Genomic DNA, 26,288 nt, shown 5'->3' with positions numbered 1-26,288 from the left:
TACCCGCACAGAACTAGTTTATTCAGTAGTATGGGGCATGAAAAAACAACAACAACAAAATGCTACCATATTTACAGCAACAACCGAACTGTACAATCTGATGGTTAGTATCAAGTTAGCATCCAGCATCTTTGTATTTTTTTAAATCAAGTCATCAGTAGTAAAAACCAGTTAAATTTTTAACCCTTTACAGGAATTGCTGAGGGGAGAAGACAGGGGGAGAATCCATGGCAGAAAAGCCAGAGGCCGGCCTCACAAATGAGAAACAGGAGCCTTTCTTTCCTGCCCACAGCCTCTTTTTCTAGCCACCTGCTCCAGAAGGAAAGTCAGTGACAAGTCTGGAATACATGCTTGGAGTAAATGGTGACTCAGATGAAAAGCAGTCGGCAAAACTGAGGAGAGGGGAGGAGAAGTGGGGAGATGGCGGCCTGGGGCCAGGGGGAAGGGCGCCGAGCCCCCAAGCCAGGGCTGCTGGGAACACACCCAGCCTGTGATGGCCATATCAGACCCCCGGGACTGGACACGAACCCATCCCAACACAAAAAGCAAATAAATAAAACAAATATATTAACTCTCTCTTCACAGGGAGTTGGGGTGGAGTCGGGGAGAAAGAGGAACAGGACCTAGTCCTTTGAAGAAGAGAGCCAATTCCAAGAAGGGGTTAAAAATAGAACATGTCTCAGAGGCCACAGCAGGTTAGGCAAAGTAGCATTTGTCTGATTTTGGGGGCGGGTGGGTGAGTGGACACCAGAACCCAGACTTGAAACCTGTGCTTGAGCACCCTCAGGGCAGCCGAGCCAGCACTGTGTTTACTCTTCCTCCCCCACCCACACCACAGCAAAGAAGCGCAACTTAACACATGACTGGCCTGCCCCAGGTGCGGGGCGGGCAGGAAAAATGAAGCACTTTTGGGTCAGCAACTGAGCAAACACCTGGGCTGCCGTGCACGGCCAGAGTCCAGGAAAAGGAGAGGGGCTGGGGCTGCCCGACCCCCGCCTGGGGGCACAGGCTCCCCTGAAAATGTGTTCATGCAGCATTTGGGGGTCCGGGGGCACTGAGTCCTTCTGCCCCCTCGCCAGACAGGGCTTTTCCAGTTCCTGGGAGAGGCAGCGCGGGCAGGGCGAGGCGCACCCTTTGCCCTGGCCCCTCACCGTTCTGAGGCCTGCCCGGGTGCAGCCCGAAGGGTGTGACGCCCTGGGTGCATGTGGCTTTGTCCTTTCCTTTTGGTGATGGCGAACAAGGGGCAGGCCCCCCAGGAGTCCCTCTCCTCCCAGAGGCACAGCAGATGGGAAACTGAGGGGAGGCTGGGAAGCATCCTGGGAGGTCCTATCCTCTTTGGGAAGGGAAAGGGGAGTCAATTTCCAGCGTATAAAAAAAATGAATCCCTGAAGTCATGAAGAGTGGAGATCCTTTTTTAAATTCTTTTTTTCCTCTTTTCTGAAAAACTTTGTCTTGGAGATGTTGGCCCCAGGGGTCCAAAGTGCAGTGAGGGGAATGGTGGGGGGGGAGTTGGCACTAGATGGCCTTGGGTGGGGTGGGTACCCCTCCTGGCAAGGCCCAGGCTCCTCAGATGGACGTTTCGTCGCTGCTGCGGGCAGGCGATGGGGAGCGGGGCAGGATAAAGCACAAGACAGGAGCAGGGCATGAGTGCGGCTGGGGAAGGGAAGGGAGCCTCGGGCGTAGGAGCCACAGCCCAGGGTTAATGCAGGAAGTTAAAGAAGAGAAATCTGGAGAGGCAGGAAAGGAAAGTGGCAGAAAAGGCAGACAGAGGGTTAGTTGAAACAGAGGAGAGAGTGACAGCTTTCACCAGACGAAGGAAACAGGAAAGCACCCCCAGCTCCCCATCCTCCCGCACTCTGCCCTAGGCTGGGCTACACCGCGTAGCGCCCAGGAGGGGTGGCCCGCCCCGCAAGACACCATGGTTTGTGGGCACGGCATAGTAAGGGAGCTGGGCCAGTTCACCCATTTGTCCTCCTAAAGCCAACCAGAGTCGTCTGGGGAGGCCCGGAGGCAGCTCTGGGCCCAGGTGGGGCCTCCGCAGGGCTGCACCCCGTCCCGCCCACCCGGCCACACTCACTCGGAGCCTGATGAGTCCTCATCCACCGTGCCTGCCTTGATGCTCATGGCGATGGGCATGACCCCGTTCAGCTGCTCCTGGAGGCTCTGCCGGGGCGGTGGGCGGGGAGGGGGGCCGCCCCGGCTGCCCTCACTGGCAGAGGAGCCCCGGGAAGACCCAGTGCATTGCTCCAGGGGGAGCCGCAGAAGGCTGCTCTTCTCGCTGATGGTGGGCAGACACTTCTTCTTAAGGATGCCTGCGGGCCGGGGCGGGGCTGTGAGGTGCAGCCACAGGAGAATGTGAGGTGTGAGGCTGCTGACGAGGGGAGCGCGGCAGCTGGGGGTGCCCCACTCACCTTTGTGAGGCTGGGCAGAAGAGCCTGGAAGGGGGCCCAGGGACCCCTCTCGAGACAGGGCATCTCCATTCTCCCGCAGCCGCTCCTCAGGGGCCCCATTGCCACTACTCTCCTTTGCTGTGGTCCCAAAGTCTCCTGGCCAGGGGGCCTTCCCAGGCCCTGGGCCCCCATCTGGTGGGGAAAGGAAGTAGATGAGGCCCACAGAGGGCAGATAGCCAGGAGGCCACCACCCTAGTCCTGCTTCCCAAGAACTCCAGGCCCATTCTCCTCCCACCGGCCCCAAAGGCTACAGCCCTGGTGTTGGCCCACCCTTGGGAGTACTGTGCAGGGGCAGTCTCTCGGCTCCAGGCCCCAGCAGGCTATCCCAGCCCTGCTCTCCAGGGAAGGCAGCCTCCTCTTCCTCCTCCTCTTCTTCCTCCTCACTGTCTGATGAGTGGGTAGAGGCATAGGAGCCACTCTGGTCATCTTCTAAGGACAGGTCACTGTCGGAGTCTGTGTCAGGATCTAGGAGGCCAGGGAGAGATCACAGCCAGCCCAGCCACCTCCACCCACCTTCAGTAAAAGCCAGCCAACTGCCCCGCTGGGCGGCCGGAGTCTTGCCATCCTCACCATGCTGCTGGTCTTGACCCTCCAGGAACAGGCTGCCTGGATCCCCCAGGCCAGGGGGCCCTTGGCCAGGGTTCAGTGTGGACTCCTCCCTAGGAAGACGAGACCATGCTGGGGGTCAGCCTGGCCCCTTGCCCAGGGTCCCCGTCTCTCCTCTCCCCTGGGATCCTGGTTCCAGCCGTGGGTCCCTTACAGCTTCTAATCCAAGCTGGCCCACAGGTCAGCCACAGTGTGTGCTCCTCAACTCCCAACGGCTGGCTGGCCCGGGTCCAGCATGCATGGGCCCCTCCTCCCCTCCTCCACCCTCCCATTTCCAGGATTCACCTCAGCAAGAAGGGGATGTAGCTGGGCTGACTCTTGCCCGAGCGGCTGGCGCTGTGCAGAGAGCCAGCTGAGTCTCCGTAGGGCTGGTACAGCCGCCCATCTGTGTAGGGGCTGGGGCAGTTGTAGGACTAGGTAGGGAACAGAGAGGTCAGTAAGTAGGGGAGTGGGATGGCTGGCCCCAGGCTGGGAAGTAGGAGGGTGGAGGGAACTTGCCCTAAGTTTCACCTTCCACATGCTCAGGTCTGAAAGAGGGGGCCCTGCTTCTCTGCTGCCCCCGTATTGAGGCCTGGCAGTGGTCATAGCTCTGCCACAGCTGTGCCACCCCTGCATGCCCCCAGGGATCCTGGACTCACTATATAATGGCTCTGTAAAAGATAGGACCAGAAATTGTCTCCTGAGAGCACCTTGGGAGACAGAAAATTTACTAAAATTCATGAGAGATTTTCAGGTGCAAGGCACTTATTACCTGATTATCTGTCTCAGACCCATCTCCCTCAAGTCAAAATCCTACACACCCTTTCCAACATCTCCTCCCCAGGCCAAACATACCATTTCACCCCCTCTTCCACCTTCCAGGAACGGATGGAGAAAAGGGAAAGGGGAGTGGGCCAAAAGTACAGGCTCACTGGGCCTCCTACCTCTCCCTCCCTTCACCACCCGCCTAAGACCCCTGGCTCCCTCACCGAGGTCAGGGTGGACTTGGTGGTCAGAGCAGGGTCAGGGCTGGGCTTGCGGCTGCAGGCAAGCTTGAGTGCTTTCCGGACCTCCTTGCTAAGCACCACATAGGAGAGGAAGATGAAGGGGCCCTGGCAGGCAAGAGGCAGCAACGGTCTGTGCATATTCAGGTACCCACAGCCCAGGTACCTCCCTTCTCCACAGGCTGGGCCAGTTACCTGGATGCAATTGCAGGCAGCAAAGAGGTAGTGGAAGAGGAGGGTGTCGCTGTTGACAGAGAGCAGTGCCAGCAGCCATGTGGCACTCAGCAGCAGGAGGACGGCGAAGGAGGGCTGCAGACCCGAGCTAAGGATAGGGACAGGCCATGAGTCTGGCCATAAGGCCTCCCATGCTGGTGCTTGCCCATGGCCCAGGCACCCCAACCCTATACTCACACAGGACCTTTCTTCTCAAAGCCCTGCCGCTGGGCAGCACAGGAGGCCCGGGCCGCCAGGATGTACAGGAAGACACTCATCTAGGCAGGGGCAGAGGACATGGGGTGCTCAGTGGGGACAAACAGCTTCTACCCAGCCCACAAGGCCCCGTGGCCTCAGCTGTTCCTAAAAGGAGTCCTGAGGACACATGGCCCCAGTAGCAGGAGGACAGCAAAGGAGGGCCACAGGTGACACCCAACCCACCTGCTAGCACTCACCGAGACGGCAAAGGCCACTGGGCCAGCAAAACTCCAGATGAGCGTGTCATAGATGGAGAGCCAGCAGAAGTCAGGGTTCCCATAGCCCTCGGGGTCCAGGCCCACGGCTAGCCCTGGAGCATGGAGACAGACGGGAGCAGGCGAGGGGTGGTGAGGGGCCTGGGAAGTAGGGCTGCAAGCAGGTGGGCTCACAGGTCCAGGCACAAAGCATGGAAAGGGTTCTGCCCACTATTGGCCCTTGTGTCCTCCCCAGGATAGGGAAGCAACACCTGGGTGGCGGCCTCAGAGTCTGGGTTAAAGCAGAGGGACACCTGTGAATAAGCTGGTCTGGGGCATGGGGATGTGGGGCCTCAGGGCCTGTATGTGGGTGGGGAGAAGAGGGAACAAAGGTGGACCTAAGGATGTGGGACCCCAAGGCCAGGAATGGGTGGGGGTACCTGTGATGAAGGCAGGCACGCCCCAGCCTAGCATGTAGTAGAAGCGCATGGGGCCGGCGTTGACGTCGCGCACCTCAGTGAGTGCCCGGTACAGGTGCAAGGCCTCCAGCAGAGCCCAGGAAAAGGTGCAGAGGTACAGGAAGTGCAGCAGGATGGCAATGACTGTGCAGGCAAACTGAGGGCCCAGGCCAGGGCAGGTCAGTGACCGGGGCCCACCCAGAGGACAGGCTCTGCTTTGGGTCAGGCAGGGAGGAGGGCCTGGGTGTTGGGAACTGCTTCCGGGGAAGCCTGGGCCAGAGGCAGATGCCCGTAGGATACTGGGGGATCCCGGGGGACCTGGAGAAGAGGAAATCCTGGGCCAGGCGCTGCACTAGGCACCTTATTAGAGTTCATGGTGAAGGAGCAGGGGTTGCCAGGGGGGGCTGGGGAGGTAGCCTGAGAAGGTGGGGACAGTCTCTGGGCAGTAGCAGCATCTTACAGGGAGGTCAGCCTGGTTGATTCCCAGGAGGAAGACTAGCTGAGCCAGGCCCAGGGCGGCTGTCAGGTTCCGTCGGATGCCGTGTTGGTTGGAGCGCAGGATACGCAAGAGAGTGAGGAAGAAGAAGGTGAGCAGAAGGGCAGCCAAGGTGACACCTAGAGCCACGTATGTCAGTGTCTTCAGTGGCAGGATCTCCCCATTCTGCAGAGTGGGTGGCAGGGGGCCAGGGAATTAGGAAGAGCAGGACCTGAGCACCCAGCCCCATGCCCTGAGTGCCCACCCATGGCTCTGCATCTGCCCCTGGGGGCCCGACCTCCCGCCGAGACACATCCATGAGCACAGCGAAGCTCGTCATGTGGTTGCACTGGCAGCTGACATGGCTCTCGTTGCGGAAGACGACTTCACAGCCTCTGGCCGACCAGCCACCTGTGCCACTGACCCTGTGTGAGGAAGGCAGAGTCAGGAAGACAAGGAGGGTGAGGCATGCAGGGGCCTGGGCTTTCAGCCCAAAGCCTTGGGGGCGGGGGGGTGAGGGTAGTGCAGGCTCACAAGATCGAATGGTTCCAGAAGACACAGATGGGCTTGGTTCGCTCCTCTGTCTCCAGCAGGCGGAACTGCACCGTGATGGGCTTGTCCAGGGCCCGGGGCAGAAGCTCCTCATCGTCATGGACACTGATGCTCACCACAGGCGTGTTGATGATTGGGCGTTTGGGGACTCTGATGTAGGGCAGGCAGGTGCAGTCACCACAGCAGTCACATGACTGGAGAGACGCCCCTGACCCCCTCCATGCCTCAGCACTCACCGCCTGACCCACACCCCACCCACACCTGTCCCCTAGCCACTGACCTCAGGCTGCGCTTGTCGGGGTCATAGTTATGGGGCAGGAGCCCGGCCAGGGTGCGGTAGATGATGACGCTGGCCACAGCCTCACCCTGGCTCAGCTCCGGGTGCCGTCGCTGTCGCCGTGCTAGCTCCTCTGGCTCCTGGGACTCTCCAGGGCCTGCGGGCCTGACCACGGGGGGCGTCTCTGGGAGGGGACACTGTCACACTTAGCTGGGCCCTGCCCTCTGTGGGGTCTGCACAGACACTGGGGTCCAGCTCCCAACTCAATCCATGGCCACCACTGACCTCTGAAGACAGACTCAGGCAGAATGACCGTTGTCTCAAGGTCCGGGGGCCGCTCCCCACGCAGGGCCTCGTAGCGGGGCAGCTTGGCCCCAGCAAAGTTCCCCTTGTCCAAGCGCACTACAGAGATGACTAAGGAAGGAGATGGTCACAGATAGGACCTGTGAGGCAGGCAGGACCCCAGCACAGCCGCCCTTCCTTGTCGGGGACTCCCTCCACAAACCCCTGTTGGCACCAGCCTCACCAATGTTGGGTGTGACGATGGTGAAGGGGCTTAGGTAGGTGTGCCGCATGTTCTGGGCCAGGGCGCTGGCATAGGCCTCATAGTGCTGGAGCAGCCAGGCGGTGCCACCCTCTGTCTGCTGGATCAGCTCCCAGTGCCGCTTGTTGGCTGCGTCCAGGAGGGCGCTGCCCACCCGCAGCAGATTCTGGGGTGGGCAAGGTCACGGTGGGTGTGCTCACAGCCTACACCTGACATCCCCGCCACAGAGCCCCGGCCTGTGCCCGGGCCAGCCCCCGCTTCCCGGCAGGCCTCTCCCTCTGCGCTCACCATTGCCTCCCCTGAAATGCTCCTGGACTGCACTGCCCACTCAGGTCACCGGATGCTCTGCCCCTTCGCCCTCCTCCTCATTCTCTACATAAGAGCTTCCCAGCCCTGTGCCTGGACCCACACAGATGTCTTGAGATACTGCTTCCTCCCAGCCCGTGGTACCACAGGCAGGCCTCTGTTCTGGGTCAGACCATGCCCCAGCACACACACCTTACTATGAGAAGGGTTGGGAAGAGGGCTGGGCCAAGGGTCACGGGTTTCACGGAGGCCTCCTGCCAGCAGGGAGCTCCTCATAGGTGGGATGGGAAGGCCCCCTCTGCCCTCCAGGTTGCCATGAGCAGGCTCACTCACCATGACCCCCATCTAACCAGCCAGCCCTGCAACCTCTAAGCCCCACCTCAGTGAAGTGCACGTCCTGCGTGGCAGACAGCCCGAAGCCCCGCTGGGCACTCTCGTGGGCCAGCAGCCGTGTGGCCAGCTGGTAGGCCACCTTGACGTCGCTGCCAAAGTAGCCAACTGTGTGCTGCGTGGCATTGCGCAGGAGCAGGGCCAGCCGCTGGGAGCGCCCTGAGTCTAGGCCTGACTCATTCCGCTGTAGCCGCTCGGCCTAGACAGGAGGGAGTGGAGGAGCAGGAGTGAGGGCAGGAACTCTGGAGCAAAAGGACCTCAGGAGGGGAGAGATGGTCTTTCCAGCTGGGAGACCAGGAACACACAGGCTGGAATTCCAGAATCCCGTTTCTCAAAGATGGGAGTAGGGGCAAGTGAGACTCAGCATGAAGGAGAGGGAAAAGATGGCGACGAGGCGGTTCACTTACGAAGCCCTTCAGTTCTGAGAAGGTGATGGACGTGCAGTTGAAGAGGTTTGGGGGGAGCCACCCCCTGTGCTCATCACAGTGGCGCACAGCAGTCCCTGCGGGAAGGAAGCCAACAGGGCTGCCCTCAGGGAGACACACAGGAAGCCCCTGAGGACTGGCTGACAGGTTCTGCTGGAGGCCAGCACCTCATGGGCCAGGGACAGCAACTAGCAAACAAGAGCTCTGGTGAAACAGGAAGACAGGTATGTGGAACACCAGGGCCAAAAATCTCTGCAAGATGGGTCCACATGGGGCGCTGGGGGAACAGGGCATGTGACCTCCTTGAGCCCTCATCCTGCCTGTCTCCAGTCACCACTCTGTGCTCTCCACCACTTCCTGCCTATGAACCTGCTCATCGCCAGTCCAGGACCAGCGCCATCCCCCATACTGGGCTGGGTCTCCTGGGTCAGCAGCCAACACCCCTACTCCCCAGACTGTCTGCCTTTGTGGTGGCATAACTCCAGGACTCGGTGGTGAGCTGACGATGGGAACCCTGCATGATTCATCTTTGAATCTCTAGCACAGCCCTATGCCGAGCACTGTGCAGGTTTTTCAGCATTTTTGTTAAGAGTCCAAGATGTGGGACGGATGCAGTAGCTCATGCCTGTAATCCCAGCACTTTCGGAGGCTGAGGCAGGCTGATCACGAGGTCAAGAGATTTGAGACCATCCTGGCCAACACGGTGAAACCCTGTCTCTACTTAAAAAAATACAAAAAATTAGCTGGGCATGGTAGCACACACCTGTAGTCCCAGCTACTCAGAAGGCTGAGGCAGAAGAATCACTTGAACCTGTGAGGTGGAGGTTGCAGAGAGCCGAGATCACGCCACTGCACTGCAGCCTGATGACAGAGTGAGACTCCATCTGCAAAAAATAAAAAAAATAGTAATGGAGTCCAAGATGTGGCGGGGCGCAGTGGCTCACGCCTGTAATCCCAGCACTTTGGGAGGCCGAGGCAGGCGGATCATGAGGTCAGGAGTTCGAGACCAGACTGGCCAACATGGTGAAACTCTGTCTCTACTAAAAATACCAAAAAGAAAAAAGAAATACAACAACAACAACAACAACAACAAAATGGCCAGGTGTGACAGCAGCCAGAGGCTGAGGCAGGAAAATTGCTTGAACCTGGGAGGCGGAGGTGGTAGTGAGCAGAGATCGCACCACTGCACACCAGCCTGGGTGACAATGCGAGACTCTGTCTCAGAAAAAAGAAAAAAAAAAAGAGTCTAAGATGTAGGCACAATTGGGCAACAGGGGAAGGGGGACCGTGAGCCAAGGAAGATGGGAAATGAAATCCCAGGACCTGGAGGCCAGAAAGCAGAGTCCCCGGATCTTCAGCCAGGGGCTTCCTGCCCTCATCCCACTAACAGCAGAGGCCATGTCCTCAATATCACACTGGGGCCTCCAACACCTACCAAAGGAGCCTTTGGGACAGGGAGCAGCAGCGGGCAGCCCGAAGCGGGTACGGGGCCACCAGATCCCAGCTTCAATCGCTCGTGGGCAGCTGTCGTAATTCACTGCGGGGAAGAGCACATGGTCACCCAGGAGCAGCTCTCCCTCTGCGGTCCTGCCCAGGATCCCCAGCCCTCCCTAGGTCTCCCCAGGACTGCAACCACCCCTTCCTGGCTTCCCTGGGGTGCAGGTGCCCAGCACACTGTGAAGAGGGCTGCCCACCCGTCCCAGGAGCCACACCTTCACAGCCATTGGTGGTGACCTCAGCAAAAGGGTTGTCACAGCGGTCACACTGACGCCCGATGACACCTGGCTTGCATGGACACTGGCCGTCCTCAGGGTCACAGACGCGGGACAAGGAGCCTGTGGGGTAGCAGTCACACAAGAGGCAGGTGGGGCTGCCTGGGGGCCGGTAGTGGTTCTCCTGAGAAATGAGGGAGGAAGGGTGTCACTGGCCAGGCTCTCTTCCCAGGATGCTCATGGGTCCTCTCAGCTGTGGCCCCTCTGGAGGGGGTCCCGACCTCAGGTCCCCTCAGGAGCAGCATTCAAAATAATTAACACTAGCAATGCTTTGGAGTTGAGCCCATCAGTGAGATGTCACACAATCAGAACAGGCTGCAAACCACCACCACACCAGGCCCAGAGCCCATGGGTTACACATTGGCCCAGGGTCTGCACCTCAGCCACATGAAGGTAAGCGGTCAACAGCTCCGCCTATGAGAGCAAAGGCACAAGGCCCTCGACTCTGCAGGAAGACCCATCTCTATAGCCTCCCCCTAGGGCCGAGGAGATGTGGACAGAGGCCCAAGTGGCCACAGTGGGGGCTTGTTTGGGGCTGTCACCTTGCAGTGGCACTCGCCGCTTGTCTTGTTGCAGTCTGGGTCAAAGCCTTTGCTGACATCACAGTTGCATGGGCCACATGTGGGATGTCCCCACCAGCCACGGGGACAAGGCTGGTCAATTCTGCAGAGAGGGATCCAGGCAGGCATGAGCCCCCTCTGCCACTCCCACCTAACCTAGGTGAGCCCTGTGTGGCCCTTCTGACCCTGGCTGTGGATCAGCCAGGCTTTCAGGGCTCTGAGGGACACACAAAGAGGAGTAGCAGCCACTGGGACCTGCTGCCACATGCCCTGGTCTGCTTACCTGGTCTCACAGTATGGCCCAAGGTAATTTGGAGGACACTCGCAGGTATAGCCATGGGGGGCACTGGGCTTGCGGGTACACACGGACTGGTGCTCACACGGGTTCAGGTCACACACATTAGTACAGTTGTCACCATAGTAACCTGGGACCAGAAGGACCAGAGAGGCTCATTTCCCCACCCTCCCCTCGCACCGTCTTCCATGAAACCCACCTTCATCTATTTCTTCCCACGTAGCATCCTATCAGCTGGCTTTGCTGTGTCGACGACTAAGGCTCAGAGAGGTGATGTGATGCCCCATGCCCAAAGTCACACAGCAGAGCCAGCATGTGGCCCCAGGCACCTGATAACCTGCCTGTTGCCCTGGATCCTTAGCATACCTGGATCACAGCTGCAGGAATAGCTGTCCCAGTCGTTGCTGCAATAGCTGTTGGCAGGACACGGGTTTGAGTCACAAGGGTCAGGCAGGCTACAGCCTTGCTCAACGTTGATGCTCTCCCCACGGCTGGGATCCAGGCTGTTAGCCCCCTCCGGCGTATCGCTCACCCGCACACCCTGGGAGGGACAGGAGCAGTGTTGCCCTCAGTGGAGCAGGGCTGAAGTGGTAGGGAAGATGGGAGGGCAGGGCAGGACACTCACCTGCAAACAGCCCCGAAAGCCACGGGCCACACCGCCGGCTGGCCCAGGTATTCCGCCCACTGTTATGTTGCTCAGGTGCAGACCATGCAGCCGGGGGCCCAGGTTGCCCTCTGCTCTCTGCTGCCCATAATCGAAGGACAGAATGGCATGGCCGGGCCCCCCACTGGCTCCCAGTGCCAGCTGTGCATGATGCCAGTCACCATCATTGGCCCGACCTGGCTCCAGACGGAGAGAGGAGGCCTGGAGCCCTGTGCCCTCTACGCTCAGCACCACGTGGCCCTCCCGTAGCTGACACCAGGAGGAAAGAAAGTAGCGTCAGCAAACGGCCTTCATCACTCTTCTCCAGTCCACAGTTCCCCTTTCTGGACCACCAAACCCATCCTGCTGCCCAGCTCAGGCCACAGAGAGGAAAGTGTATTTATTTCCTTCAGGCCCAATAGGTGGCAGCATTGACCTTCCCAACGGATCCAGTGGCCTCTATCTGTCCCCACCCCTGCCCAGGACCTGCCCAGCCACTTCTGTCCAGCCCCCTAGAGGCTACCAGGGCCCTACGGCCAGGCCAGGGCCAGCCGGCTCTTCCCTGCATCACCTGTAGGGTGATGGTGCTTCGCCCCCTGGTGACGGCCTGCAGCAGGACACCGTCGGCCTGGCGAGTGCGGAACATGAGGTTGAGGTGCCAGGGTTGGGAGATGGGCAGCGAGAGGCCATGCCAGGCCACCAGGCTGCTGCCCAGGAAGTGCTGTGGATTGGCCATTTCTGGGGAGGCAGGAAAAGGCAGACTGTGACGGGTGGAGCCGTGGAGGGCCCTGGGGGTGTGATGCTCAGCGGTGGCGGCTGCATGGGAGGCAGAGCCCACTCCCCTCATCAGCCCCGCCCTCCAAAGTTCGTACCTGCCCTGGGCCCGCCCCACGCTGTGCCCAGGCCTGCCTCTGACTGGCCCCTTTGTCTCCTGTGTTGCCCTCTCAGGGCTCTGCCCAGACACGCTTTTCCACCCACAGCCCGGCTCAGCGGAGGCCTGCCCAGCGCCTGCCCCAACCCTGCCAATTCCCAGGCTGTTGATAGCACCCAGGCCTCAGCCTCTAACAGCCGCTCCTCCTACCCTGGGCGCAGCTCTTGCCCCCGAAGCCCAGGGGGCACTCGCAGCTGAACGCGTCCCACTGGTTCACGCAGGTGCCCCCATTGTGGCAAGTGTTGCTGTCACACACGTTCTTCTTGGCAGGGCAGCCTGGAATGGAGAGAAGGCCTCTCAGTGGACCTGAGCCGGGGCTGTAAAGAGGAATCCTGTGGCAGCGGCTAGAGAGGCCTCTGAGACCCTGCATTCTGGCATCCTCACACCAGGCACAGCCCCTCCCCTCAGCACTGGGATCCCAGCCTGACTCCACCCCGGGCGCCCATACCAGGCACAGTGCCATTGTTGGCAATGAAGTCAGCCATGTCTATGTGCCGGCTGTCCACCTGCAGGTTCCGCATGCAGCCCACGAAGTGCCGCATTCGGACTGGGAAGCTCTCAGGCAGGTCAGGCACTCCGCCTAGTAGCAGGGGCCCCGTCAGATCCAGAGACCTGGGGGAGAAAAGATGGTGGCAGCACAAGGCAGGGCTGGGAGCTTCCGGTCCTCCGCTTGCTCTGCCACCAGGCCGGAGACAGGAAGGGCCTAGGCAGGTGTCCAAGGGGCCCTGCAGAGCAGTGCTCAGGAAGGGGGTCACCCCCACCTGGAACTGTTCTTGTCCAACACTTGGCCCCCTCCCCAGACTGCCCCACAGGGCCTTGCTCTGATTCCCCAGTCTTGACCCCATCCCCAGGGCTGAGCAGGGGCTAAGGGAGGCAAAGGGAGGGAGCCCCCAGAAGCCCACCCTCTCCACCTTCCCTCCCTGCCTGGCTCTGCCCTCACTTCACCCCATCCCTGGCCCTTTTCCCTGCTCACTTCTTGCTGCCACCCTGGGTGCCCTGGGCAGCACAGGAGTAGTTGCCCAGGACAGATCCGAAGCGCAAGGCCACCCCTGTGTCACAGCCATCCACGGTCACCACGGCCACCTTCTGCTCTGATGGGCCCTGCGGGAGCCCTGTCTGACCCAACAGTGGCTGTGGACAGGAAAGAGCAAAGAAGGGGGACACTTGATGCAGAGCCCACTAGGTTCATGGCCAGCACACACTGGGTGCCTCTGTGTGCACCCACATGCCCAGACACACGTACATACATGCATACACACACGTGTGCTCACATGGTTTATGCATGTAACTACCTTCCTCAGTGTCCAAGTCTGCGGCTGCCTAGTGGAACAGGGAGCATCAAGCAGTGCCCAGTGGGGTGGGAATGCCCAGCAAGGTGGTACCTTCCCAGCCGCTCCCTTCCTCTCAGCCAGAAATGCCCTGACCAGCCCATCCAAGCCTGGAGGCAGTGCCATTCAGGGCTTCGTAAGCACCTGAGGCAAGAACAGAACCCCAACCCTCTGTGCCCTCCACACCCACCTTATTGTAGTATTTCAGCTGCACTGTATGCCACTGGCCATCACTGACTCCTCCAGGCACGAATGGGGACACCGTGGTGGTTGACTCCCCTGAGGAAAGGATCAGGTGAGCTGGGATGCCAGACGAGGGCTGGGAAAGGCAGGGTTGGGGTGCCAGTGGCTGGGGCTGGGCCCAGGTTTGGCTGATTAGAGTATGTGGCTTGGGGTCGGGGGCTGGGAGACTCGGGGTCTTTGGAAGATGGGCAAGGATGGGGGGCAACTGTGATCACCTGCAGAGAAGGTGAGCTGGACCTGCTCCTGGATCACCTCGAGGGCCACAAAGTCATGCTTCTCATTAAAACGCCCATTGTACAACAGCAACCCATCGCGCTCCTTTGTGGCAAACCTGAACAGGAGTTGGGGATGGGGGCAGGGAATGGGGTATCCACCTTGATGCCAGCACCCCCACCACCTAACCAGCGCAGGGGAGGGAGATCTGCTGGCAGAACCACAGGCAACTCCAAGAGCTCCTGGCTCTGCTGGCAGCCTGCTCCACGCTCTTTCGATGCCTGACCTCTTACTTCATCCACAGAACAGGAGGCACCTCAGACGCCCACCAGGTCTGCTCCCTACCCCCAGCACCCAGCCACTCACGAGAGGGCCAGGGTGAAGTGGAAACGCTGGCGCAGGCCACGAAAGGTGATGAAGGAGCGGGCGGGGAAGCTGCGCGTGGTCACCTGGCAGTAGGGCTTCTCGAAGTCTCCAGATGGGCAATCACATTTGAAACCGCCCACCAGCAGGTTGACACAGGTGCCCCCATTCTTGCAGACACCTGGGGTGCAACGGCCTGAGCGAGCACTCACCTCACAGTGCTCACCTGGACAAGAGGAAAGGCAAGTGAGTACCAAGTACCTGAGGACGGGAGGCGAACTGAGACCCCCCACAACCCAGTGATAGCTCCCACGGCCTCCCGTGACCCTTGTAATACCCCCCAAACCTCCCAGGCATCCCCACTTCCTCTCCTGTGCCATCTTCTCTGAGATCTACGGTCCCCAGGCCTTCCTGGGCACCCTGTTTGGCTCACTGAGCCGCTCTCGCCACAGCTCCACACACTGCAAGTTCCTCGGAGTTCCCAGCCCCTTCCCTACCCCATTTGGGTTTCATAAGCACAGGCCTGCTGGGACACTTGGTTGTAAGGCTCCTGGGAGCCTTCGATGTCACACTACCAAGCATGCCTGGGGGTGTCCTGGCCCCCAAGAGGGTAAATGTGCACAGGCAGATGGGCCTGCAGGACAGTGGGAGGGCTGGGAGCCTCCCTCCTCCCTCCTTCCTACTGGTGCTTTTGTCCCTCTCAGGCATTGAGATCAGTTTCCCTCCCCGGGGATGGGACCGGGCTTCCACTTAGATTTGTCTGGGTTATGGAGGAGTAAGAGAGAGAAGCTGGGGAGCCCCCAGGAATGGGGCAGAGGCCTCCCACCTTGAGCCCTGGGGTCCAGACTGAGGACCTTTGTGCATGTGGGACATGCTGAAAGTGAGAAACTGAGCTCTGAGGGCTCAGACAATTCAACAGAGGAGCTGAAAACTCCAACATCAGATGGGAAAATCCACCCTTCTCTCCCTCCCCATTCCCAGATTCTAGAGATAGGTTCTCAGCTCCTGTGCCTAGTGACTGGCTCTTGTTTCCATGGAAACTGTTGTTCGCCTACTCTAACCCCCCCCACCCCCCCCCCATCCTCCTGGACAAAGACTCCTCTCCCCTCCCCCATGCCCGCCCCTCCCCTTCCCCCCACCCCTAGCAGCAGCAAAGAGAAGTCAAGTCTGGCAAGTTCTGGGCAGGAAGATGCAGCAGGGAAGGGAGTGGGGCCTGCCTGTGACTGCTGGCAGAGCCAGTGGGCATAGCACTGGAGGACAGGGAGCAGGGCTTGGGCATCTCAGAAGGAAGGGCCTGCAGGGAAGGGAAGGGAAGCAGGGAGTGCCCTGAGAAGATGCAGGAGCCTGAAGGGAGGGGTCAGGAGCATAGAGCAGAGGCAGTGAGCATCCCAGGGAGCAAGATGTGTAAAGACCTTGGCTGACAGGCCAACAGGGAAGTCCCCTAGCCAGGACCCTCTTTTACCAGCACCTGGGCAGAGGTGGAGCCATTCTGCCCAGGCCCACACAGGTGCAATGATCTTCTGGAGCACCCCATCTCAGAACCCAACCCCTTCCAGTTCCCCCAGCACTTCTGTGTCTTCCCCTTAATGCCTGGGGAGAAAAGTACTTGCTGCAGCTCAGAAAGGGAATTCGCTCAGCGGTGTAGAGACCCGGTTCTAGGCCCAGCCTCACATCTAAACCAGCTGTGATGAGACCCCGAGCAAGTCACCCAATCTCAGCGTTCCCTTAAATCAAAGCCAACACCTTCCATGCCACCAGCTGTTTCCAAATATCAAATTAATTACATTAATCCTCACAACCAACTTACGACCTAAGCACGGTCATTACCTCCATTTCAAATAACTGAGGGCCAGAGAGATTAAGTAATTTGTTCAAGGTCACACAGCTACTAGTGGCAACGCTGAGACACGAACCCATGCCGACTGGCTCTGGAGTCAGCTCTACCCGCAATGACACTGCCTGTGTGTCCCGTGCGCAGCAGGGAGAAGCACTCCTTGCGCTGCCTTCCTCAGTGGAGTGCTGTCAGGGAGCAGGCCGGATTTATGACCTCCCAGTGTAGCTGCACCTCACTCGGGAAGAGAATGAGGCAGCCGCCATCATTTGTCCTGATTTGTGCCTGCACCAGAGCCTTCCAGGGCTGCCCCATGGGTCCCCTCCCTTGGCTCACCCGTGTAGCCATCACGACAGAGGCAGGTGTAGCCGCCCTCGCGGCTGCGGCAGCGCCCGTGGGGGCCACAGGGCCGCGAGTAGCAGAGGTCCACCTCCGTCTCACAGTAGTCACCCGTGAAGCCGGGCGGGCAGCGGCAGCGCAGACCCCCGACGGGGTGGATGGGCCGGAAGAGCACGGAGGAGGAGGCGATAAAGGGCGCGGAGGAGTCGAAGCGCAGCACCGACACACAGCGCATGTAGTTCTCGCAGGGCTCCCGCAGGCAGATGTTGTCGTCGAAGGGCAGCACGCGCTGCGCCGAGATGGCCGTCAGCAAGCTGCGGTTAAGGTACAGGCGCTCCTGCAGGTCCTCGGAGGGCAGGAAGGGCGGCCCGCCCCCGGGCCCTGGCGGCTGGCCCACCGACAGGCTCACGTTGAGGATGTGGCCCCCAGGGGCGTCGGTGTCCCGCTGGACGTTGAAGACCACCACGTGGTCCGGTGGCGTGGCCAGCGTGGCGGCCACCGCCTGGATGAAGAGGCCCAGCAGTGGTGACAGGAAGCGCTCGGGTGACATGTCCTCCAGGCGCAGCGTGATGCTGTGGGTGAGCATCTCATCAGTGATGATGGTCACACGCAGCGCGCACTGGGCCGTCACGCTGTGCACGCCGTCTGTGGAGAGGGACACCAGTCAGGACCCAGTCTGGGGTGGGGGGCCAAGCCACAGACCCGCGCAGGGGTGTGGGGAAGGCCCTGCACAGGAGCTGGGGCTGCAATTCAGCCTGCATATTCCTGCACCACCCACCAAGAAAGCCTCTCCTCTCCCACTGGCATAAGGGTGCTGAGCCAGGTATGTCACCTGTGGGCCAGTCACTCCTTCAGGGCTCAGGACATGAGATTTGCAGAAGTTCCCTTTGCATCCTTTCCCAAAACCTTCTGTCGCTGATGCATGGCACACCTCTTAATGTTTGTGCACCTTTCCTTGTCCAACCATGGCTCGGGCTCCCTTCCCCCAGAGTCTGTGCTGCCCTGCACGGGAACCCTATGTTGTCTTTTTCATACTTTTCTACAGGGCCCAGAGCATCCTGAGAGCCATAAAAATCATCCCCATGCCCCCTCAGCCTCTACACCTCAACACCACAATAATCGCAGTCATGGCTGCAGCAGGGAGTTGGGGGGGTAAACTGGGTCAGTGGGCCACCTAGTCCCCCTCCCACTGAGCCCCACGGCTGCTTGGGCTCAGACCTACTATCCCCATGGCAACACCCAACACAAAGCATTCTTCCCGCCCAACTCTCTGGGCTGCTGTGGGTAGCCTGGGGGGCCCCACCCCAGGAAATCCAGCTGAGCCACGTTAACCAGTGACAACATCACCCACTGCCCCATGCTGGAGACAGGGTGAGTGGGGGTGGGGGCCCAGAGGGGCAGAGATAGAAGGGACTGGGCAGCTCTCCACTCTGAGACCCTAGAGCCCCACTGAGTCAGTCTCTTCTCTGGCCCTAGGGCCTGTAGCTACTCATCACCCACTTGGCTCAAGCATCACACCCAAATGCCTGCCATACCCCCAGGCAACACACTCACTTATAAACAGCTAAGTACTAACACACACTTGCTGGTGTCTCACTCCACCTACACACCCTAAGCCCAGAAATACCACACACACCTGAATGCACATACACATGGGAATGAATTTTATTTAGCTAAAACATGAAAGCTGGGGACCTGGAGATGGAGGAAATGGCTTTGCAGGGCAATAAGGGATAGTCTAATTTTTTTTATTTTTTATTTTTTTAAGAGATAAACTCTCACTCTGTCGCCTCTGCTGGAGTGCAGTGGCACGATCATAGCTCACTGTAGCCTTGAACTCCTGGGCTCAAGCGATCCTCCCACCTCAGCCTCCCAAATAGCTGAGACCACAGGTGCTCACAAGTATGCCTGGCTAATTTTTGTTTGTGTGTAGAGATGGGGTCTTGCTGTGTTGTCCAGGCTAGTCTCAAATTCCTGGCCTCAAGTGATCCTCCATCTGAGCCTTCTAGACCACTGGGATTACAGGCATGAGCTACCGGCACATTCACATTTTTATTTGTTACAATGCCTTACACATAGTAGGTGTTCAGAAAACACTGAGATGTGGATGACAATCTATTCAGTCTCCAAAAAGAATAAATGGTCTTCAAAACATAGCAGGGGGGCGGGGCGCAGTGGCTCATGCCTGTAGTCCCAGCACTTTAGGAGGCCAAGGCAGGTGGATCACGAGGTCAGGAGTTCGAGACCAGACTGACCAACATGGTGAAACCCTGGCTCTACTAAAAACACAAAAATTAGTTGGGCGTGGTGGTGGGTGCCTGTAATCTCAGCTACTTAGGAGGTTCCAGCTACTCAGGAGGCTGAGGCAGGAGAATTGCTTGAACCCAGGAGGCAGAGGGTGCAGTGAGCCGAGATCGCGCCATTGTACTCCAGCCTGGGTGACAGAGCAAGACGCTGTCCCCAGAAAACAAACAAACAAACAAACAAACAAAAACCACATAGCAGGGGGAGCCCAACTAGACATAAAGAGCGAATGCTTACCCTAGCAGTAATGGGGCAGGAGCCCATGTTTCTGGGGGGGGTGGTGTGAGTAGGCGAGGAACATGGGGACAAATTCTGCATCTGTACTGTACCTACTTGGGGTGACTGACTATACCAGCGGTGGCTCAGCTGAAGCCGGGAAGGCTGAAGGCAGAGCCCCATCTCAGCCGTGTCCTCGGCCCACTGCCCACCTACCCTCCAGCCTCACCACTTGCTTGTTCTCACCAGCTATCACCAGTAAGCCCGCTTGTCATCACCCACTTCTGTTCCTCCTGCTCTCGTCTCAAAGCTGTTCCACAGGCTGTTCCTTCCCACCTAGACACCAGCCCACAGTCCTCCGAGTCTTCTAACCTGCCCTGAGCTCACCTGCTCCAGGAAGCCTGCCCAGATTTATGTCATCAGGCTCTACTTTCCTCTCTGTTTCAGACTTCCCCGCACCCACTAGGGTGCTCAGCTGGCACAGGGCTCTTGTATACCTGGTACATCTGCTTAATGATTCCTCGACCAGATATTCCCTCCAGGCAGAAGCAGCCCAAGACTCCACACACTGTGCCCATAACTGATTAAGAGACGAGAGGGCAACCAAAGCCACAGAGCAGGAGAAACTTTGCCACCACTCAGCCCTGGGAACGAACACTCCTCGCTGTGTCCCCCACCGCCATCGTCTTAGGCCCCGCCTGGGCCCCTCTCCCAGCATGTCTCTGTTGCTGCCCATCTGGTTCACCATCTGTGGCCACCTGCCCCCTCTGCTATTGTCCCCATCCCCAACAGTCAACCCACTGCTCTCTCCTTTCTGTGTCCCCCTCCCCTGCCTTGACCTAGGTCACCCCTCAGGTGCAAAGGCAGGGTGGGAACAGGGGTGGGGAGTGCATTGCCTAAGCTGTCTTCCTGAACAGAAAAGAAAGCGCTAGGATGGCCTCTGACCCCAGGAAATGCCACCTGTGCCCCAAGCTTAGCCAGCCACACCTGGAAAAGTGCCAGGTCCCGGTCAGCCTCCCAACCTCTCTTCCCCTGGCAGATGTGCCAGCGGAGGCTGGAGGCCAAGAGGGCTCTGCTGTTCTGGGAGCTGCCCAGACCATGGACAGGAGCTGCTGTGTGTCCGAGCAGACGAAGAAAGAGGCGAGGAGAATTCAGGCTCCAGGAGAGCCATCGGCCCAGGCTGGGACAGCCGCAGCCATAGGGAGGAAGACGGGGAGGCACAAACACGGAGACCAAACAGGGGAACGGAGACCAAACAGGGGAAGACAAAGCCCCAGGAAAAGAGCCAGCGATGGGCAAGTGGGAGAGCAGGAGAGCCACAGGAGCAGGGAGAGGGCACCGGAGAGAGGCAGTGCTGCAAGGCCCCGCATGGGCAGGGGCGGGAAAGAAAGAAGAGACAAAGAACAAGAGGAGGAAAACAAAGGGGCAGTGGGAGTCAGCTCCCCCTCACCCTGGCCTCCCTGAACTTTGGGGTTGCCGTGGTGACTGCCTCCAAGGGTCAGGGCGGAAGGGAGAGGGTGGGGCCAGAGCTGCCAGGCCAGGAGAAGCCCTCCTGGATGTTGCCCTGAGCCTTCTCTAGACTAGGGAACCAAGGTCTGGGGCTCTGCCCTGGTGGGAGACGGAAAGCCTAGTGGGGGCGCTTCTCTGCCCCCATCACTTAGTGTCTGGCCACACTCACCAAGGGCAGGCTGGGTGTGGAGGACCAGAGGGAGAGGCCCTCCTTCCCACCTCCTTCCCACCGCCTCAAGTGCCCAGGCACAGCTGAGGACACAGGAGCTCAGCCTCCCACTTCCTCTTCCTGGAGGCGAAACTGAAGTCTCTGGAGGCTCAGAACCTCAGCCACAGTCCCTGAAAAGCTCCTGCTTCCTGGTTCCTGTGGCTACCTTGAGGGATGGGGCAGGGAGGCATCTGTCCAGCAAGGACCCTGAGTGAGGCCACGCCCTGACTCTCCCATACCCTTCCTTTGCCTTCAGGCCACACTCCCTGGGGTGGAAGTAGGGGCCTGTCAGCCTCTTCTTTTCCTCCCTTCCCTGACGGGTTTGAAGGCTGCCTAGAGGGGGTGTGACCTGACCCACCCCTGGGGTGCAGCTAACAGCATCCCCTCATGAGGGTCTCAGTTGTTCCCTGGCTTGGGGAAGGCACTCAGCAACTTGGGTGTGGTCCTCTCCCTGCTGCTACCTCTGGCTCCCCACAGCTGATAAAAAAAGACAGAATACTGTCACCAACCCCCTCCAACTCTCCTCCCCCAGCCCTGCTGTCCAGGGAGTCTGTAGGCTGAGCGCTTGGCCAAGCAGCAGGAATGCCCCAGCCTGGGATCCCGCCAGGCTCCCACACCCTGGGACTCTGTTCTGTCCTCAGATCAGGTGCCTTGGGGTCTCTGCCCTCAAAGCCCACCAGTCCCCTGGCCTGTCCTGGTCCCTACACTCCATTCCTGGAGCTCGTCCGGGTCACAGCCAGCAGGAAAGGAAGGCCTGGCACCCTAAGAACAGCCCGTGGGGTGGCAAGGGGGCCCAGAAGGCCTCAGCTTGCCCCCCAGCTTCATTGCAGCCCCTCCTCCAAGCCAGACCCGAACCACGGACTCTGAAAGTGGGGTCTGTTTGGACAGACAATGAGCTCTAGCCTCACTTCCTGTGGGAGCTCTGAAGGGGGAGCCAGGCCAGGCTCTTTCTGCCTGGAGGGAAAAGAATGCGCTAGACAAAGTCCATGTCAGCCGATTCTGCAGCTCAGCCAGGAGGCAAAAGGGGCCAGAAGAGGACTGCAGGGTCCTGACCCCTGGGTAGCAGCAGCCTTGTGCTCCCATGGTCCCCATTTCTGCCAAAGGCTGTATGAGACTGCAGGAATATCTTGATGGGGGTGAAGGGGCCCTGGCCTCGCCTCCCCTCCTGCGCCACAGTCCTCTCTACCCTTCCCCCAGCTCTCCTGGCCCCCAGGCTTCCACGCGCCTTTTTTCACAATTCTTGGCAGCCATAGCCGGGGCAGCCTCACAACACTTCCCCGACCACGTCACAGGCTGGTAGACAGTGGGGGCAGCCAACCGAAGCAGCCCAGCCCAGCCTGGCGGAAGGCGGGGCCTGCACCAGCCGCTGGGATTCCTGGGGCTTCTTCCCAAGCTGGCTCTTGCCCCCTCCCGCTCTGTGCCAGGCACTGGGCAGGGAGGTGGGTCTGTAGCTGCTTCCTGGATCGTGCCCTACCTCCAGTGGCTGCCCGGACCCTCCCCGCGAGCTACCCCCACCCCAGCGCCACCTGGACCCTTCCTTACCTGACACCAACACGCTCATGATGGCCTCCAGAGGCCGGTTGTTGTCCAGCGCGCGGCTCAGCTTCAGCTCGCCCGTGGAGGCATTGAGCAGGACCAGGCTGAGTTCATTTCCCCGCTCAAAGCTGTAAGTCAGACTATCTGAGATATCAGGGTCATGCGCAGGTACTCGGCCAATGGCACCCCCAGGGAAGCTGCTTGAGCGGTTGGTGACATAGTTGTTGAAAAGGATCTCAAAGTTGCCCAGCACTGGTGGGTTGTCATTGCGGTCAAGGAGGCGGACGTGGACTGTAGCCCGGCTCACCAGAGGAGCTGACGTAGCCTGGATGACCAGGACGTACTCAGGCCGGTCCTCGTAGTCTAAGTCTACCAGGGCTGTCAGCTCCCCAGAGAAGATGTCCAGCTGGAAGACCTCAGGGATGTTGCCCTCCATGATCTGGTACATAATCTGGGCATTAGTGCCTTCATCGGGGTCAGTGGCTGTGACCCGGGCCACGGCCAGCCCAATGGGGCTGTTCTCTTCCACAAACACATCAAACTCATCCTGCTCAAAGACAGGGGGATTGTCATTCACATCCAGCACAGTGACTGTCACTTCCATGGGCGTGCGGGCTGGGGGCATCCCCTTGTCCACTGCATATGCCCGCAAGACATACTGGGCCACGTTCTCTCGATCCAGCCTCCGCAGCGTTCGCACGATGCCTGACGTGGACTCGACAATAAAGTCACCGTCTCCATCGTCGCCTCCTTGGAAAGTGTAGAAGACCCTACCATTAAGTCCAGAATCACGATCAGTGGCAGAGATCTGCAGGACGCTAGTGAAGGGTGGCACATCCTCATAGACACTGCCCTGGTAGGAGTCGCGCAGGAACTGAGGGGCATTGTCATTCACGTCGTTCACCAGGATCTCCAGGTAGGTGGTGTCGGACTTCTGGGGAATGCCGTTGTCCCGAGCAGTAATGGCCAGGGTATAAGACACTTGGTCTTCGTAGTCCAGCTCAGCCTGGGTGGTGACGGCCCCTGTGTCTGCATCGATGCGGAACTGGGGGATGCTGTCCTCCATGAAGTAGGTGATGCGGGCATTCTCACCTGTGTCCTCATCCGTGGCGCTGATCAGCACCACTGTGGTGCCTGCCGGCCGGTCCTCATTAACATTCACTGTATAGTGGGAGCTCTGAAAGACAGGACGATGGGTGTTGGCATCGGTGACATTCACCACAATCTGTGCCGTGTCCTGCCGCGTGCCATCGGAGGCGGTAACAGCCAACACATACTGCCGCTCAAGTTTGTAGTCCAGTGGCAGGGCAAGGGATACCAGCCCACCACCACTTTGGCTGGTGATGGAGAAGCGGTTTCGGGTATTGCCACTGGTGATCTGGTAGGTGATGACACTATGAGCATCACGGTCCACAGCTGACACCGTCACCACGCTAGTGCCCACAGCTGCATCCTCATTGAGCCGCACTGTGTACTCGGGTTGGGTAAAGGTTGGATTATTGTCGTTGACATCCAGGACAGTCACGCTGACGCTGGCCGAGGCAGTGAGTGCTGGAGTGCCATGGTCTCGAGCTTCTACCCCAAAGCTGTAGAAATCAACTTCCTCCCGGTCCAGTTCAGCAGCCACAGAGATCCAGCCTGTGCCATTGTTGATGGTGAAGGGGAAGTCAGGTCCCACCCCAGCAAGGCGGTATTCTAGGCGGGCATTGTCACCAGCATCAGCGTCGATAGCCTGGACATGGAGAACCAGGTAGCCTAAGGGGACACTCTCCAGGACAGTAGCCTGGAAAGGGGTGCTGACGAAGATGGGGGCATTGTCGTTGATATCCAGGACCTGCACTGTCACCAAGCCAGAGACATTAGAGAGTGGGGGACGGCCACCATCCTGTGCTCGCACCCGTAGGGTGTACTCCTTGGTGGTCTCATAGTCAAGAGGGCTGACCACATCCAGAGCTCCAGTCTGGGCATCCAGATAAAACTGTCCCCGAGCGTTGCCACTCATGATGCTGTAGTGCACCAGGGCATTGCTCCCCTTGTCTCGATCCGAGGCTGTGACTCGGAGTACTGGGGCCCCCGGAGTCACGTCCTCCCTCACCTGGACCACATAGCGCTTCTCACTAAACTGGGGGGCATTGTCATTGTCATCCTCCACAGAAAGGAAAACAGCGGCTGTGGTACTCCGAGGACCCGGGTCCCGACCCTGGTCACTTGCCTCTACCGTCAACTGGTAGGATTCCACCTCTTCCCGATCCACAGGGCCACGGGTTCGGATCACCCCAGAGCGAGGGTCGATCTCAAAGACTTCGGAGGGGCTGCCCCCAGGCCCCTCCAGCAGGCGGTACAGAATATTGGCATTGGGAGGGGCATCACCATCCGTGGCCCTGACAGTGAGCACTTCATAGCCAACCTCCAGGTTCTCCCTGAGGCTCTCCTTGTACTCCTGCTGCTCGAACACGGGGTCATGATCATTGGTGTCAGTAACCAAGATGGTGAGTGTAGCCAGGGCACTTCGTCGGGGCATGCCGTGGTCCTGCGCCGTGACCCTGAAGACGTGGGTGCTCTTGGTCTCACGATCCAGCTCCTCAGCTGTGGTTACTGCACCAGTGATTGGGTCCAAGGAGAAGAACTGGTTGGAGCGGCTATCAAAGAGGGCATCCATGGTGTACTCAAGTCGACCTGCCTCACCCTCGTCTGGGTCGATGGCCCTCAGGGATGCAACAGGAGTGCCTGCTGGTTGGTTCTCTGGCACTGTGGCCTGGTAGCTGGGGGGCTGGAACTGGGGGGCTGTATTTACATTCCTTTTCCGACGCCCACCCATGGACTCTTCTGGTGACCCTTCCCCTGCCCTGAGCCCAGGGGCCTGTGCCAGTTTGCAGGACTGGCATCTGAGCCGTGGGGCTTTTAAGCACGGGTGCTCCTGGGGCAGTGTGAGCTTGCCCTGTGGCGAAAGGTGGCCTCCAATGCCCAGGAGGCGACAACTCCAGGGGCAGCCTTCAGGAGCTGGTGGTAGGGGAATATGGGCCCCGGATTCTGGACACCAAACCCTCAGGCCATCGTGGTGGGGTACCAGGTGGCCAGTCAGCTCAGTGCCCGCATCCGTGCAGCGGCTGGTGTAGAGCCAGAGGTTCGACGCTGAGGATGGACAGAGCCAGCCCACAGGGGCGCAGGCCCCAGAGGAGCCGAGTCCCCTGGACCCCAAGGAACGACAGGGCCCCAATTGGTCTCCCAATACTGGCGGCGGCGGCGGCAGCAGCAGCAGCAGCAACAGCAGCAGCGGCGGCGGTGGCGGCGTTGGGAGGGGGGCGCCGGTGGCCGGGCTCCGCATCTCTCCCAGCTCCCGGCCGGCGGCCGAGTCAACAGCGGCGGCGGCTCCTCCTCCGGCTCCTGCCGGCCCCGCCGCGCCTCATGCCCGGGCCAGGGCGCCAGTCCCCGGGGGCCCCCTGTGCGCCCCGCGAGGCCTGCGCCTGGATGGCTCGGCGGGGCCCCGCGCTGCGCCCTCCGACGCGCCCGGGCTCCCACCGCCCCCGGAGCCAGACCCGCTCCCTGGTTACCCTGAGCACTGCAGGCTGCCGCTGCGCCTCCACCTGCGCTCCGGGCACTCACCACCTGCGCCCGCGGGCCCCGCGGCGCCCCTGGCCTTGCCGGGCCCCGGGTTCCGGAGCCGGGGTGCCACCTCCGCCCCTGTGGGATCGCCCACCTGCGCCCGCGTAGCCGCGCGCCCCGACCCCGGCCCGGCCCCGGCGGCCCCCGACGATCCCGCGCCGCCGGCTCGCGCCCCGCGTCCCCGCCGCGGCTGCTGCCTGTCGCCGCGGCCCCGTGCCCAGCCCCGCGCTCCCTCGCCTCCCCGGCGGGCGGGCGAGCTCTGC

General features: G+C 60.0%; 1 protein-coding gene across 2 annotated transcripts; it reads right to left on the bottom strand.

The window, feature by feature from the left end:
* Positions 1 to 26,288, bottom strand: CELSR2 (cadherin EGF LAG seven-pass G-type receptor 2). Of its 2 annotated transcripts, none has more exons than XM_031651546.1 (34): positions 22,429 to 26,288; positions 16,647 to 17,294; positions 14,483 to 14,705; positions 14,119 to 14,234; positions 13,851 to 13,939; positions 13,306 to 13,463; positions 12,781 to 12,944; positions 12,483 to 12,608; positions 11,973 to 12,139; positions 11,384 to 11,671; positions 11,125 to 11,299; positions 10,747 to 10,888; positions 10,446 to 10,566; positions 9,844 to 10,027; positions 9,567 to 9,668; positions 8,114 to 8,208; positions 7,696 to 7,905; positions 6,993 to 7,176; positions 6,752 to 6,880; positions 6,470 to 6,650; positions 6,172 to 6,339; positions 5,936 to 6,062; positions 5,623 to 5,823; positions 5,145 to 5,319; positions 4,708 to 4,820; positions 4,451 to 4,530; positions 4,235 to 4,361; positions 4,025 to 4,147; positions 3,342 to 3,469; positions 3,021 to 3,109; positions 2,721 to 2,915; positions 2,412 to 2,582; positions 2,078 to 2,312; positions 1 to 1,727 (listed from the first exon to the last, which is right to left on the bottom strand). In XM_031651546.1, the coding sequence occupies exons 1-34, from the start codon at positions 25,745 to 25,747 to the stop codon at positions 1,700 to 1,702; spliced, it is 8,781 nt and encodes a 2,926-aa protein (XP_031507406.1). In that variant the 5' UTR covers positions 25,748 to 26,288; the 3' UTR covers positions 1 to 1,699. The 2 variants fall into 2 exon arrangements, with proteins under 2 accessions (XP_031507406.1, XP_031507407.1); XM_031651547.1 differs by having other exon boundaries at positions 1 to 1,588; positions 22,429 to 25,864.

Source organism: Papio anubis, chromosome 1 (assembly GCF_008728515.1).
Source record: "Papio anubis isolate 15944 chromosome 1, Panubis1.0, whole genome shotgun sequence".
Lineage (NCBI taxonomy): Eukaryota > Metazoa > Chordata > Mammalia > Primates > Cercopithecidae > Papio > Papio anubis.
This window is presented reverse-complemented; position numbering and strand designations above follow the sequence as displayed.